At 42.4% G+C, this 17674-nt stretch overlaps 1 protein-coding gene across 1 annotated transcript in view; it reads right to left on the bottom strand.

Moving 5' to 3' along the window:
* PDZD7 (PDZ domain containing 7) overlaps positions 1-17674 on the bottom strand; it is a 113312-nt gene that overhangs the window by 28917 nt on the left and 66721 nt on the right. The window contains exons 8-9 of the mRNA XM_088448670.1: positions 15546-15737; positions 5545-5708 (exon numbers count right to left, since the gene is read on the bottom strand). Coding sequence (XP_088304796.1) covers positions 5545-5708; positions 15546-15737 — 356 coding nt within the window. The remainder of the gene's footprint in view (positions 1-5544; positions 5709-15545; positions 15738-17674) is intronic.

The raw sequence follows: 17674 nt of genomic DNA, 5'->3' as shown, positions 1-17674 counted from the left end.
ACAGTTGGGAGCTGATTGGCTGGATCACCATTTATCATACACAACGAGTTTTATAATCTGTTTGTATAATGACAGTTAGGAGCTGATTGGCTGGAGCACCATTTATCATACACAACGAGTTTTATCATCTGTTTGTATAATGACAGTTAGGAGCTGATTGGCTGGATCACCATTTAACATACACAACGAGTTTTATCATCTGTTTGTATAATGACAGTTGGGAGCTGATTGGCTGGATCACCATTTATCATACACAACGAGTTTTATCATCTGTTTGTATAATGACAGTTGGGAGCTGATTGGCTGGAGCACCATTTATCATACACAACGAGTTTTATCATCTGTTTGTATAATGACAGTTGGGAGCTGATTGGCTGGAGCACCATTTATCATACACAAGTTTTATCATCTGTTTGTATAATGACAGTTGGGAGCTGATTGGCTGGATCACCATTTATCATACACAACGAGTTTTATCATCTGTTTGTATAATGACAGTTGGGAGCTGATTGGCTGGAGCACCATTTATCATACACAACGAGTTTTATCATCTGTTTTTATAATGACAGTTGGGAGCTGATTGGCTGGAGCACAATTTATCATACACAACGAGTTTTATCATCTGTTTGTATAATGACAGTTGGGAGCTGATTGGCTGGATCACCATTTATCATTCACAACGAGTTTTATCATCTGTTTTTATAATGACAGTTGGGAACTGATTGGCTGGAGCACCATTTATCATACACATTGAGTTTTATCATCTGTTTGTATAATGACAGTTGGGAGCTGATTGGCTGGATCACCATTTAATTTATCATACACAACGAGTTTTATCATCTGTTTGTATAATGACAGTTGGGAGCTGATTGGCTGGATCACCATTTAATTTATCATACACAACGAGTTTTATCATCTGTTTGTATAATGACAGTTGGGAGCTGATTGGCTGGAGCACCATTTATCATACACAACAAGTTTTATCATCTGTTTGTATAATGACAGTTGGGAGCTGATTGGCTGGATCACCATTTATCATACACAATGAGTTTTATCATCTGTTTGTATAATGACAGTTGGGAGCTGATTGGCTGGATCACCATTTAATTTATCATACACAACGAGTTTTATCATCTGTTTGTATAATGACAGTTGGGAGCTGATTGGCTGGATCACCATTTATCATACACAACAAGTTTTATCATCTGTTTGTATAATGACAGTTGGGAGCTGATTGGCTGGATCACCATTTATCATACACAACGAGTTTTATCATCTGTTTGTATAATGACAGTTGGGAGCTGATTGGCTGGATCACCATTTATCATACACAACGAGTTTTATCATCTGTTTGTATAATGACAGTTGGGAGCTGATTGGCTGGATCACCATTTATCATACACAACGAGTTTTATCATCTGTTTGTATAATGACAGTTGGGAGCTGATTGGCTGGATCACCATTTATCATACACAACGAGTTTTATCATCTGTTTGTATAATGACAGTTGGGAGCTGATTGGCTGGAGCACCATTTATCATACACGAGTTTTATCATCTGTTTGTATAATGACAGTTGGGAGCTGATTTGCTGGAGCACCATTTATCATACACAACGAGTTTTATCATCTGTTTGTATAATGACAGTTGGGAGCTGATTGGCTGGAGCACCATTTATCATACACAACGAGTTTTATCATCTGTTTGTATAATGACAGTTGGGAGCTGATTGGCTGGATCACCATTTATCATACACAACAAGTGTTATCATCTGTTTGTATAATGACAGTTGGGAGCTGATTGGCTGGATCACCATTTATCATACACAACGAGTTTTATCATCTGTTTGTATAATGACAGTTGGGAGCTGATTGGCTGGATCACCATTTATCATACACAACGAGTTTTATCATCTGTTTGTATAATGACAGTTGGGAGCTGATTGGCTGGATCACCATTTATCATACACAACAAGTTGTATCATCTGTTTGTATAATGACAGTTGGGAGCTGATTGGCTGGAGCACCATTTATCATACACAACGAGTTTTATCATCTGTTTGTATAATGACAGTTGGGAACTGATTGGCTGGATCACCATTTATCATACACAATGAGTTTTATAATCTGTTTGTATAATGACAGTTAGGAGCTGATTGGCTGGAGCACCATTTATCATACACAACGAGTTTTATCATCTGTTTGTATAATGACAGTTGGGAGCTGATTGGCTGGATCACCATTTATCATACACAACGAGTTTTATCATCTGTTTGTATAATGACAGTTGGGAGCTGATTGGCTGGATCACCATTTATCATACACAACGAGTTTTATCATCTGTTTGTATAATGACAGTTGGGAGCTGATTGGCTGGAGCACCATTTATCATACACAACGAGTTTTATCATCTGTTTGTATAATGACAGTTGGGAGCTGATTGGCTGGAGCACCATTTATCATACACAAGTTTTATCATCTGTTTGTATAATGACAGTTAGGAGCTGATTGGCTGGATCACCATTTATCATACACAACAAGTTTTATCATCTGTTTGTATAATGACAGTTGGGAGCTGATTGGCTGGAGCACCATTTATCATACACAACGAGTTTTATCATCTGTTTGTATAATGACAGTTGGGAGCTGATTGGCTGGATCACCATTTATCATACACAACGAGTTTTATCATCTGTTTGTATAATGACAGTTAGGAGCTGATTGGCTGGATCACCATTTATCATACACAACGAGTTTTATCATCTGTTTGTATAATGACAGTTGGGAGCTGATTGGCTGGATCACCATTTATCATACACAACGAGTTTTATCATCTGTTTGTATAATGACAGTTGGGAGCTGATTGGCTGGATCACCATTTATCATACACAACGAGTTTTATCATCTGTTTGTATAATGACAGTTGGGAGCTGATTGGCTGGAGCACCATTTATCATACACAACGAGTTTTATAATCTGTTTGTATAATGACAGTTGGGAGCTGATTGGCTGGAGCACAATTTATCATACACAACGAGTTTTATCATCTGTTTGTATAATGACAGTTGGGAGCTGATTGGCTGGATCACCATTTATCATTCACAACGAGTTTTATCATCTGTTTGTATAAAGACAGTTGGGAGCTGATTGGCTGGATCACCATTTATCATTCACAACGAGTTTTGTCATCTGTTTGTATAATGACAGTTGGGAGCTGATTGGCTGGATCACCATTTATCATTCACGAGTTTTATCATCTGTTTGTATAATGACAGTTGGGAGCTGATTGGCTGGATCACCATTTATCATACACAACGAGTTTTATCATCTGTTTGTATAATGACAGTTGGGAGCTGATTGGCTGGATCACCATTTATCATTCACAACGAGTTTTATCATCTGTTTGTATAATGACAGTTGGGAGCTGATTGGCTGGAGCACCATTTATCATACACAACAAGTTTTATCATCTGTTTGTATAAAGACAGTTGGGAGCTGATTGGCTGGAGCACCATTTATCATACACGAGTTTTAAAACTCGTTGCATATGATAAAACTCATTGATAAATGTGGCCCTTAGTTGTTTAGTAGTTGACAGACTGGGGTACTTCTGTCTGCCAAGCTATATTGGGAGGAGAGGTATAAAACCTTAGAGAGAGAGATAAAGTACCAACCAATTAGCTCCAAACTGTCATTTTTTAAATACAGCCTGTAAACTGACAGGAGATGATTGGGTCATACTTTATCTCCATCCACTTTATCCCCCTGCAAGGTTAGTACATAGACCCCATTATTACTTAAGATAGTGGTAGGTTTGGGAGAACATTATTTAGAATTTTGAGAGAAACCGAATTTATATACCCGGCCCTTAGGGGGGGGTTGGGAGACGCCTAAATGCCGGCTCCTCTGCTGTGACAGGAACCGAGTGCTGCAGTGTGACAAGTCCTGTAGCATCCGGCTCCTATCACAGAAGAGGAGCTAACAGTGCAGACTGCCCAGTCTCCGGGGGCGGCCCAGCATTTCCGGTGATGCTGTGCTGCCCCCAGAGTGATGTCATCGGGATCCCCTGTGAGGCTACACCTCTTTATTTAAGACAGCCCTTTCAGCTGGGCACGCCTCCGGCATGCGGGGGGGGATTCCAGACTATGCACCAGGTGTCACCAGACCCGGTGATGCCTCTGATTGCTACCAAAAATTGTATTTGTTTATTAAATTGCCTACTCAAAATAAATGTTTTATTTAGTGAGGTGAGGCTTAGAATTGTATTCCTCAGTGAATATACGATCTCATGTTTTCTGACTTTAAGACAAGCGGATGACAAGGCCTTTTGAGGGGATGAAGTTTAAGTAGGGTTTAGGATGCAGGGGGGGAAGGTTAGGTTTACGATGCAGGGGAGGAGAGTTAGGTTTAAGATGCAGGGAGGGAGGGTTGGTTTTAGGGGCAGGGTTAGGATACCTACCGTTAGGTGTCGGTATCTTAACCCTGTCGGGATGCCGGCGTCAGGATCTGACAACCAGGATCCCAAGAGCCGACATCCTGTACCCAACCCCTTTTGAGATCTGCCTGGACTACAACATGCAAACAAAATAATACACAAATACCTACACAGAACGACCGGGACTGGGTAAGTAACAACCTGTGCCTTCACATGAGACTACCCCAGCTCACTGGTACCATTGCTGTATGCTGCTGCCTTAGGAAGAGAAAAGGTAGCGCGTGGTCTGTCTATAGCAAAGCAGCAAGATTAATTCACCGAATGTAGTCAAAAGGTCGACATTTATTATATCGACACAGCTGAAATATCAACAGATGTTACGACAGGTGAAATATCAACAGATGTTACGACAGGTGAATGTTGACACTGTCACAACGTCAACATTGGGGTTAGTCTGCGGGCGGTTGGGTTAGGGTTAGCCACTAGAGGGAGGGTTAGGGGTAGGCATTGGGGGAGAAATACTCACCCGAATGCTGGAGGATCGGATGCCTAACCCGGAAATCACAGACACATGACCGCGGGGACCTGGGAAATGCCACTGCAGCCATCGGGAGCAGGTAAGTCACTGCTGGGCCACCCGGGATGATATTCTAACATGTCAACATTTCATCTACATGATGAATGTTGGCACAGCCACCGTCGATACTGTGGCAATGTCGACATTCAGTCGACATAACGAATGTCGACATATATCCCAAATAAAGGCCCCTTTTGCATATATATAAGGAGTAGTTAGATGAAAACAGTAATGAAGGAATACATGTAACCAGATGTACTAGAAACCCAACAGCACATCCCAAATTCAGTCCTGGAGCCCGTCTAGCTGTCCTGGTGTTTAAATCAAAATAACTAATCTGTACTCAAGCACGAATATCCTTAAACCTGAAATTATACTTTGGATGTTGACAGCCTGGCTGAGGTGTCTATAGGAGCAGGCTGAGTATGCCTCATTTTATATCTAGCCCTGGACAACAGGCACACCCTGATACTGTATATATCCGACATATTTGGGTCTATCGTTTTCGCAGCCAGGAGGAGATCACACACTTACCCTTCTACAGTGGCGCAGGACCGCCGCCACCTCATCCTCATTTAGCAGTTTTTGGGCCATGTCTTCAGTCACCACCAGCCTATCCTCCATAGACATATCTCCATTATAGATGGCATTCAAATCCCTCTGTGCCCCAAAGAAAAATGGCAGATTACGCCGTTTACCTGAGAGAAAACAGAGTGTTAGTGTTGACTTAATTTGTATCATAAAGCCCATACTACACTAAGCTATACAAGTCAGGTCATGCACATAATTAAATTCATCGTGCAATTGTACCATTTGCTAAATTTTGAAAATGTAGGCCAACAAATAATGAGATATACCCATAAACAGCAATAGCAAACATGCTACCACCTATACACAGTGGAAACAGACATTTTGTGAGATGAACCTATATTAATGATAATGCAGCACATTAATTCACTCAAAACCAGTGACATCACTGAGAACACATCCTATCAAATACCACAGAGCCAGTGACATCACTGACAACAGGACAATATACAAGGCTGAGGCACATATCACTTGTTCCTAGCTTATTAACAGGCTGCAGTTTTATGGATATTGGATTAGCCGAATATACTGTTTCCACTTCATGTAGGTGATGGATTTGATCTAAGAGTCATTAGCCCTTCTATTCTATCCATACTCTCTCTATCAACCCTGTATTGTACAGTGCATCCATAGCCTCATCTTGTTCTGCCATGGAGAGATAGCCAACCGCACACGAATATGTTAGTTTAGAAGAATCAAAATACCAAAAAGATGTTCATGAGCAAAGCCAACACATAAAGATGCATTACTGTCATAAATTATTTTTTATTTTTTTTACATCAAATGGTCTAAAACCTTTTCATTAATTACTAATCTTTGTTGGATCAAGCAAATAAAAAAAAAAAAGACTAGAAAATAGGCGCTAAACCCATCTTAGTGTATAAACAATTTTCGCAATATACATCATAAATAAAATATCAAAGTAGTCTTCCCTTATTCGGATTGTCTCTTTCTTGACGCGATGAGAAGTATCAAATTATTGATATAATTTTCACATATATGAAAGATAAAACGCATGGCAATGCAACATAGTGTGATAAAATACAATTTAATTATTCCTCACAAATTCACCTATAAACACAATCTGATAAAATATTCCTGATATAAAGACACCATAACACAGGTGATAAATGGAGGTTTTACAGGTTGAGTCTCCCATATCCAAATATTCAGAAATACGGAATATATTTAGAATGAATGAAATAGTGAAAACTTTGATTTTTGATGGTTCAATGTACACAAACTTTGTTTAAGGCACAAAATTATTAAAAATAAAGTATAAAATGACCTATAGGCTGTGTGTATAAGGTGTATATGACACATAAATGAATTTCATGTATGTACACAAACTTTGTTCGAGCCACAAAATTATTGAAAATATTGTATAAACTTACCTTCAGGCTGTGAATATAAGGTGTATATGAATCATAAATGCATTCTGTGTTTAGATTTGGGCCCTATTCCTAAGACATTCAATATGGTATGCAATTATTCCAAAATACGGAATATTCCGATATCCAAAATACCCCTGGTCCCAAGCATTTTGGATATGGGAGACTCAACCTGTACCAGATAGTCCTGTAATAGGCACTTGTAGATGTTATGTAGAGTTGAGGGCTCCGGAACCTTTAGACTCAGCTGCCTATATATCACGGCTGTCCAGTGTTCCTTCCAACTTCTTTCATATGGTCCTTCTGTCACAGGCGATGTATTTTGCGATAATTGGTTATACACTAAGATGGGTTTAGCACCTATTTTCTAGTCATTTTTTTTTATTTGAATTTATCTTGATTGGGTTGAGGGGTGTAACCAAGACTGGAATTTGGCAGCTTGATATCCCTTGAGCCACGTTTTTTGCTGTTCCACATCTATTTTCTGATTTTGTTGGCTCATGGTCTGCAAACTCATAGACTCCACGTTTGTACCCAAGTAATGGCAACGTTATTCTACATATAGGGGCAGATTTAATTAGCCGCGGGACTTACCGCATGGCTGCAGCTCTACCTGGAGCTATTCAATTAATGCCTTATACCTCAGGCGGTAAGCCCCAAGGGTGCACTCAAAGTGGACTCAAGTTATTCCTTGCAGCCTCAGGAGATGCTAGAAAAAAATCCATCTTAAGTGCACTCTCTGGGGCTCACTACGCAGGTTAATCCACAGCTCTGGGCACTTAACCTGGGAGGTATGATTTAATGTGAGCTAGCCGCATGCTTAGTGCTTGTAGAAATGGGCAAAGAATTAAATTACTCCGGGCGTTAAACACGGGAGCTGCAGCCAAGCGTTATGTCCTGCAGCTAATTGAATCTGCCCAATAGTGTTTGTGATTACTTACTATTGAAATTTGTTTTTCCTTAACAATACACTGTAATCCTTTGTGTGCTCTCTATGGGGCCTATTCATTAACACATAAAATTCTCTGGAGGTAATTGGGTTTAGAACTTGCATGGAGTTCTACCTAATTACCAGAGGAATTCATCATTCCTCCTCTCCATCAGTATCTATGTCGAAAAGCTGCAATTTTTGCGATGACAGCTTTTCGGGAAATAGATACTTTTCCCTGCCTGCTCTAACTTACCGTAGCTGTAATCAGTGCTGCGCATGTGCTGTTACATCCGTAAAAGCAGCGCATGCGCAGCAATGCCTACAGCTGCAGTAATTCTGTGTGTCCCCCAACCCCCCCCCTCCCCTTCGCTCACCTCCATGTCCCCCACCTACGTGTCCACTGCAGCAGCCTCAGGCTCCGTCTGCTGTGCTGACACTGTGTTCTCCCGGCAGAGCACAGTAAAGTTTAGAAAAAAAAAGTTTTTCTTTTTTCTAAACTTTACTGTGTTCTGCCGGGAGAACACAGTGTCAGCACAGCAGACGGGGCCTGAGAAGTGACCAGAGTGACGGAGGGAGCCGGCGGAGGATCTGCCTAGCTGCCAGCAGGTGTCACCTGCTATACGCCACCTTACAGTGGCGTATGGTAACACCATCAAATTCCGAAAATACATAATTTTCGGAATTTGATGAATAACATAATTTCCATATCCCCATACTAATGTACTAATGTATGGGGAGTGTGGAAATTAACGCAGGCAGACATAACCAGGAGATATCAGTGTTGTGTCTTCATGAATACTAAAAAAAACGGTAATTAAGAAAAATGTCCTTAAAAACTTTATTTTAGTGTCCTGAATAAGAGGCCCCTATATTGTAATATAAAGAAAAACGATGTCACACAATTCGCTGTGGTCCCACCACAACATAAGCACTGAGCAGTAAGTTATGGCAAAGGAATTCTAATATACCCCAAGCTTTTAACAAAATAACATGGATAAAGATGGACAGGGCCGGATTAAGGAGAGACGACAGGGGCGGTTGTCCCAGGGGGCCCACACATAGAGGGGCTCCCACACAGGGTCGGTGTGACCCTGCTGAGAACAAGTGTCCAGCGGCACCTGTTCCCGGATGGGGGCACAGCTGCTGCGACTCTGTGTTTCTGAATGCAGCAGTACAGTCAGCGCTGCTGCATATAGTACAGAGCGGCTCCCGAGTCCCCTCATCAGCGTCACGTGGCACATCATGTCTGTGACGCTGATCACTGATGTGGGGCCTCAGGAACCGCTCTGACTGCTGGATGTATCACGGGACTCAAGATGCAGGTGAGTAATCAGGGTGTGGGGGGGGGTGTTTTTACTCCGTGTGGCTTGGAGGGCGCCCCCACAAGCCTTAATCCGGCCCTGAAGATGGACCTCTGTTATAGGTGACTAGGTGACTTGCTATGCTTGAAGCATTTATTCCCATTCACTTTGTCAATGGCATTTACATTATTTGTAAAATCCTGCCCATTATGACAACAAGCATGCATACTGAACCTATAAGCTATTAGACTATTTCCCTGATGAGGTTGATAATTGGAGCTTTGGTCAGCAGAGTCATTGAAAGACTCTCATAAGGTTGGAGGTTTAATACATCAAATAAGGCAATCGATGTCAAATAAAGTGCCATGCTTCACTCTGCCAATGACTACCCACATCTCTTCCCAATTTATAACATCTTCCCATTCCTGCCACCAGGATTTTATCGGTGCTGCTCCCCACCACTAGAACTCACAATCTGTCAGGCTCTCCACCTCTTTGTAAAGTGTCAAACCGGCTCTCAAAACTTATTTATTTTCCAAAGCTGACTTTCTTGTTATTATGACTGTATATGCATAATTAATTATTAATTATCTAGCTTGTCAGCATTACAATGTTATTCACTTTATATCCCATTATGTTTGCACGATATCTGTATATGTACTCTGTAAGTCCTTTGTGGTGCTCTATAATGAAAGGTTAATGATAATAATAATGCTTGAAACGCTGGTCATAAGCCCATGGGAATGTTCCTGCTGGGTGCACTAACTTGACCAATGCAGTATTTAAAACAAATGTTTATTATCTTTCCGCTGTTTGCAAACTTGGTAAATATCTGGTCATTCCTACCTGAATTCTCAGATTTCAGTAAACCTGCACATATGGGAGAAAAATAAGTTGATTGGCATATTTGTTTTGCTGCTATTGGCAGACTAGGAATATGGTTTATGCATCTTTATGTCTGTTAGGCTGGAAACACAAATCTTCTCACACACCGTGTTACCCTGAATTACCCTTTTTGAGGCTTCTGGTCATAAATTTCTGTACAATGTTAACTAGAGGAAAAAAAGAAAAGAGTATTACAGACACATATAAAATAAATAGCTTACTGGAGTCCTGCGACAAGGATCACCCATTCTGTATATAAATAGTTTTTCTCAAAATTACATTTGGGTACTCTAGTGGAAGTATAAAACATTTCAGGACTGACAGAGCTTTATTTTGGTAGCCTATTGAGATAAACAAGGACAAAACAGGCACAACAACAAAACGTACACTTTTCCACGTAAAGTTACTTCCTGAGTACTTTGTACAATCTTTAATGGAGTTGTAGGGACCAGTAACACTGGTATGCAGAAATTCAATTTTAACCTTAAAATTCTTTCTTTTATTGCAACTTTTTTATTTATTTTTCTTAATCAAGAAACAAGGCGATAAGCATCATCAATAATGTCTGCATTGGTAAATTCGGAGTAAACTGAACATAATCTTATAATCATTTATTAGACCTACTAGTCCCTGCATCTAGCGTGACCTACCCAGTGATGTGCAGAGCCTCCCCTGTCATACTCCTGAGATTTCATATAAAACTGATTAGAATAATACAAAGATGAATCCAAGCCTACCATGGCAGCATCCACAGCCTAGGGACAGAGTACTTCAGCTCTCAAGAGGTATACATTGTACATTGGTGAATGTATTTATTTATTAATTAACAGTTATTTATATACATACATATTACGCCGCCCTTTACAGAGAGTCAAGTGGTTAAAATGTAGGTTATGTCCCAACTCTCCAATTGAAGTCCCAAGGTTCTAGAGGAGGACTGAAAGATGGTCTCAAATGCATCACCCCCTGCAGAAAATTATGTACCTCCAGTAAGAAACCGTAAAAAGCAGAAGCCTGAACCTTCAAAGAAATTAGTTTCAATCCACTATATAAATTACACTATGAAAAAGGAGCAAATGGACTAACGGAAATGAAGTCTAGAACATCGTCTTCATATAAACAAACATAAATCCAAACTATACTTGCCAGCTCTCCCTCATTGTCAGGGAGACTCCCTGAAAATAGCAGCAATCTCCCTGTCTCCCTGAAGAGTCTACCAATCTCCCTCATTTCATCCTTACCCCCATTATGAAGCTGGTATATAAAAAAAACAGAGGTATATACATTCAAATGGGATCATTGTTTATAAGGCACAATGATCCCTATGGCTACATGCATTTTCTGAAAAGTATCAGTGTGTATTCATCAACAAATAGATCTTACTGACTGCTTTTGGGCTGGTTTACATTTGGATGTAAGTCAATTTTATGACATGCCTCTCAGATGTAATGGTACACGCCCACTGTAATGCGCGCTCATAGACGCTGCTTTCACATTCTCCCTGAAAAGCTTTTCCAAAAGTAGACAAGTATGATCCAAACCCTACGATAATTCCTACCAGAAAGAGGCTTGGTAGCTTTGAACATGTTTTCAATAACACTATCAGAGAACTATTTTTCATGACTTCCACTGCCACGCTATTCAAGTCAGTGACAGTATGAAAGCCCGTGTACTGCACCATATCCATCTTGGACAACTTGGTTCCACCAACAGCACCTGAACACCTTTCTTTTTACCTCTTTGAGAGTGTACGGAAATGTCGCCACCGTAGGAAACCAATCAATCAGGTGATAATCCAATGGAACCGGCAGAGGGCCTGATTCACTACGGATCACTATTGCGATCACAGCTGCGATTATGCACGCAGGTCTGCTGCGACAATATGCTAATGACTGCAATCGCAAAGCCATTGCACAGCCAGCATAGAGACGCCCACTACCTCTATCTCACATCCTTGCATTGCTGCATATACATCAGGAACATGGTGTAACATCGGCCCCTCATGTACAATTACAACAGGTCTGACCTTATTCAGAAATTGCTAACCTCGTTGCACACAGTGAGTACTCAAGCTGCGTATGCCGATGCAGTGGCTAATTTATGCACGCCCATTTAACAGCGTTCAAGCAGACAGATGCCTGCGTTTCTCCAAGCACCCCCCGTCACCACCCCCAAACACTGACCTCCCGTCACTTGGTCTGCGAGAAAATAGTGCAGCAACCATTTTCACAGTGATTTCCTATTGCGCATGCGCAAAACGCCGGCGGCCATTTTCCAGGAGTTGTGTGTAGCACTACTCCATTGGTGGCCAACCTACGGCTCTCGAGTCGCATGAGGTTTTTTCCGATGCGGCTCATGACTCGGCAGACTCCCTCTGGATCTGTGAACGCTGGCTTCTGAAACGATCAGAGGTTAAAGAAGGCTCTGATCGCTTCAGAGGCCAGCGTTCCCTGTGATGCAGTGCGCAGGTGACGTCATGATGTGAGGAGCTGAGCGCCTGTTGGATCCAGTTAGATCCAGCAGGCAGTGGAAACATCAGCAGCAGCGACGGCGGGACTCGGGAGCCCCGACGGCATGGAGCAGTGCCAGCATGAAGACAGGTACATTTCTTCATAGGGGTGTGGGCGGGGAGGGGGAGCTAGTACTGGGGGCACAACTACATGGAGCATTGCAGGAGGGGCACTACAACAGGGGGCATTGCAGAATGGGCACTACTGGTGGCATTGCATAATTGGCACAGCTACAAGGGGCATTGCATAAGGGCCACAACTATTGGGGGCATTGCTTAATGGGCACAACTACAGGGGGCACTGCAGAAGGGGCACAACTACTTGGGGCATTGCAAAATGGGCACAGCAACAGGGGGCATTGCATAAGGCCCACAACTACTGGGGGCATTGAATAAGGGCCACAACTACTGGGGGCATTGCTTAATGGGCACAACTACAGGGGGCACTGCAGAAGGGGCACAACTACTGGGGGCATTGCAAAATGGGCACAGCTATAGGGAGCACTGCATAAGGGCCACAACTACTGGGGGCATTGCTTAATAGGCACAACCATAGAGGGGCACTGCATATGGGGTATAACTACAGGGGCCACAGCATAATGGGAACTAATGTCTGAGAGCCAGTGGGGGGGCAGCCTGAGAGCTGGGGGATGATGCCTGCTTTCATGCTTATGGGGGCAGAGTGGAACTGTTGAGATAACTCTGGGGTGGGGTGGGGGGTGGCTGGAGTGACACATGAGGGCCCGCTGCAGTGACATGGGGGGGCTGCAATGACACATGAATGTGGGCTGGAATGTTAATGGAGGGGGCTGGAGTGACACATGGAGGAGCTGAAGTGTGTATTATGTGAATCTTGCTTTTTCAATGTATTTTATGTGGTTCTGGATTTCAAGGTGTATTTTAAGTGGCTGTGGTTTTTACAACATTTTATGTGGATGTGGCTTGTTTCTGTGTATTTTATGTGAACGTGGCTTTTTCAATGTTTTCTATATTGCTCGGCTTTTTCTTTCACTTCAAAAGTGAAAATATTATATTGGGAAGATTATGTAAAAAGATAATGTCAAATGTGTATTTTCAATGTGCTGGGCTCGCCCCCAGCGTGACTAAAAACAGGGGTGTGACACAAGGTCATGCTCCTGCAAATATCATACCAAAGGCGTGCGCACAAAAAAGGGGCATGGTCTTGTGACCGCTAGGCCATGCCCCATTTTTGCGCGCATGCTATTTAACTTGGCTATAGATATAGCTATGTTTTTGGCTCTTTAATTCTGCACTATTCAAATTCTGAACAAAATTTTTTTTTTGTCTATCAGGTCAGGTTCACTAGAGGTAATCCAAACAGGAAGCCAATCAAATATAGGATCAGATTACGAGACAAAAATTGGATTGGTCTCCAAATCCTTCTTACCAGTGACAGGCTTACTGCTAGGTAAGGTGTCACTGCGACAGCACTGTAGTGTATTTTAAAATTCAAAATGCAGTGTGACAGCGCAGGCGGTAGCAGCTGATACTGTATTTCGTTACTTGGAAAGCTATAACTAGCTGCGTCCAGTAAGCAGAATATACAGTATATACCGTCAATATCTTCGTTCTCTACAAAAATGAGGCCAGTAACCAGCCAAGAGGATTAGTATTTATTACATTTCATTCCCACTGCTCATTTTCTGACCACTCTTTGCCCAGATATTATATTAGTGCTATGACATTTTATAAGTGGGTGGAACATCTCTAAGACAGGATGGGGAGATGTCACCACAACTTGGATGCAGCAAATTCATCACAGTTCAGTTGCAGAATATTCAATAACAGCAACGTTCACATAAATCCGCATTCTGCAATTCTGACGGCTGAAGAGGTGGTGTCACACATGGCGGGCGTCTATAATCCAGCGAGTACGGATTGAAAAGAAACGCTGATCCCGCTCAGCATCTGTATTATGGGCAGGAAATGCGGTCAGATGATGGTTGCATTGGACGGTGAATGTAGTCATCAACCAACCACGTTAACGGTGCCCAGGTGGATCTAGCCTTAAAGCCTGAGCGCCAAACATCTGGGTCCCTCAGATTTAGCCACACACTTTTATGTGCTTGTACCACAGATACGGCCGCTCATGTATATTTGCATCAGTGCTAATGCGGCAGACTTTGGGCCTGAGTCACCATGGAACGCACGCTGAAGGACGCATGCACCTGTCCGCTGCGAGAATATGCTAATCAATGCATACGTACGGAAACCGCAGGACAAGATGCAGACGCCCAGCCCCATACTAAGCCGCCCACCTACCTTTACGCACAGCCTAATCAGCACGCAAGATAGCGTAAACATCGAGAACCATCAGACCCATTAGCACAATAGTGGGTGACCTGACCTGCCGCAGGAATTTGGGCGCTTCCTGTGTACAGCTTAGGTATGGCTGTGTATGCCGTCGCACTGCCTTAATTATGCACACCCCTATAATGGCGTTATAACGCCTGCGTTCGCCTGACCACCACCCGTCACCACCCACAAACTGCACTACTTGTCAATCAGTTTCAGAAGGGTCTGCGTAGTGCGTACACACTGCGTGTAGTCTACATACCCTAACCCGATCGCACTGGCTAGTCCGCGCATGCGCAGTGCGATGCATAAGCAGTGCAAAAACATCGGCCAAGTGCGTGCGTTCTCTCCTGTGCGTTCCTTGCTGAATCAGGCCCTTTGTCAGTAAAGGGTGAATTCAATCGATGTGTCGCCAGACATCACTGTGATGCCCAGATGGCGCATATTGGCAACAATAGTAATACCTCTATGGGATGTGAGGTAAACCTTGCCATGCCGGCAATGATATGTGCTGTTCCAGAAAGGCCACATCGCCTCCTTAGTATGCTTTTCTACTGTTCTATCTGATAAAATGGAGCAAATATTAGGAGCGTGGTTGTATGAAGGATCTCTACCTTTCTCTGGGTCACTCTGTGATGGTGATCTGGCTCTTCTCTTGGAATCCGGGGTAGAGGTCTCCTTACTCTTCTCTCCATTTTGCTTTCCACGGCTGCCTTTGAAAAATAAATTCATGAAGGTTTTTGAACGCTGTAGGCCGTCACTTTCCAGCGAGGGGATCTTCTCTTTTTTCTTCTTCTTTCGGGCTTCTACATGAAAGGACATTTAGTAAGACAGCAATTAAGATCTGTGTTGGCAATGTAAGAGTTAAAATATATATATAAAAAGTAATACAGATGAATGACGACTACAGTGGATGAAGGGCGTCTGCATTGTATGCGCACCTTTTTTAATTCTAGAGCCTTCATTTAGTTTTGAGTGGCATTCTTCTTTAACCCCTTCACTGCAGAGGACGTGGGGCTCATCCTCCGGTTATACAGCAAGACTGTGGAGGATGAGCCTCAATCGTCCTCTGCTGTAATGGGTAATAAAAGAAAAAACAAAAACAAACCTATCCTACCTGTATACTAGCCAATATTTGATTTCTCCTCCCTGGGAGAAGCTCGGAGAGAAGATGCAGATGACCACTCAGAAGGCTCTTTACGTCATTAGGCGTATCCTATCATAATAGCCCTTCCCCCTCACTACGAAACGCAGTTCCCAATATTATCGCCCCATTCTGCCCACTTCACTAGGAAGTGGGCAGGATACGAGAGATCCACCCACTCTTCTGGGGACTACCCGAAGAGAGTAACTAAGTATGATTTGATAAAAACCTTGGAGAAGGGCGAAACGCGCTGACCAACGTTCAACAGGCTATAAACAAAATGCTAAATTGTCAACTCATGCCAACTGAATGATGACATGCATGCTGAGTGATTGTATATCCTTTCTGCCATTCCATGCTGCACCTAATCATCTACTGGACTATTCACTGCGCTTGCTTCGCACAGTGAAGGGTTAAGAGCAGGCTAATGAGCACAGCAAAAAAGAGCAGGTAATGTTTAGTGCGGCCAGACTTGCCCAGCAGGGGGCAGCACTGCAGACTATACCCTCTCATATCTATCTGGACATATTCAGGTCCCTTTCACAGTGTGCTGAGAGGATAGGCACTTGTCTATCTGTTCACAAGATAAGCAGTGAGTACTTCGGGGCTCGGTTTCTGTACCTCGGAGGAGCCATACTCTATCCACAGAGTCCTTCCGTAAACTGCACAATATAAAACCAGGGAACAGAACTGTTTTTATTCGCTTATCAAAGAATCACATGAGCTTACGTTTGAATGGGAAATTAACGGTAGCTTTTCTCAGCAGTCACATTCACTTTATTTCTAGCCCCACATTCTATGTTTAATTTTTTTTTTTAATGTGTTTCAATGCATTTTCATATGTATTTTATTTATGCTCATTAAATATTTTCTGTTTGTTTTCACAGAAGCCATCCTGTGTATATAACACCAACCAGTAACACATTGGTTACATTTGAGTGATTATTGATCCTTTCACCTACAGATGTGTCCACATAGATCTTACCTCCAAGCACTACAAGTCACGTTAAACATAATGTGTGAACGCTGTGCGACTCAGTAGCTCCGAGCGTCTTTTCGTGCAACTATTTCCCTTCAAATGTGCAAAGCGATGTGAATAGGACGCACACAAGCAGGTTATGCTGATTAAAATGACAAAGGGGATGCCTATATTCTGTGTGCGACTGCGGCTGTATCTGCATGCGAAATGCTACGTTACAATGTCAGCGTCTGTAACACTGTAACGTAGCATTTCGCATTCAGATACACCGGCAGCTGCACACAGAATTTAGGAATGCAACATATCATTTTAATCACATCGCTTAGCGTATAGGACACATTTGAAGGTAAAAAGTGGAACAAAAAGAAGCTCGGTGCTACCTAGTCACGGCATGAGAGCTGACGTCACTTTACAAAAAAAAGAAAATATGAAAGTGGTGGGTGATGGACTTTAAGTCCCTCTAATTCCCTAACCCCACCATCTAGAAAGATGAACGTACCCCCATGGAGTTAATGGAGATGTACTAAGCTCTGGAAAGTGATAAAGTGGAGAGTGATTAACGACCGACTACTCAGCTCCTAACTGTCATGTTACAGGCTGTGTTTGAAAAATGACAGTTA

Source organism: Taudactylus pleione, unplaced genomic scaffold, assembly GCF_031769625.1.
Source record: "Taudactylus pleione unplaced genomic scaffold, aTauple2 ptg000464l, whole genome shotgun sequence".
Taxonomy (NCBI): Eukaryota; Metazoa; Chordata; class Amphibia; order Anura; family Myobatrachidae; genus Taudactylus; species Taudactylus pleione.
Note: the sequence above shows the minus strand (reverse complement) of the source record. Positions and strands in the feature narration are given on the sequence as shown.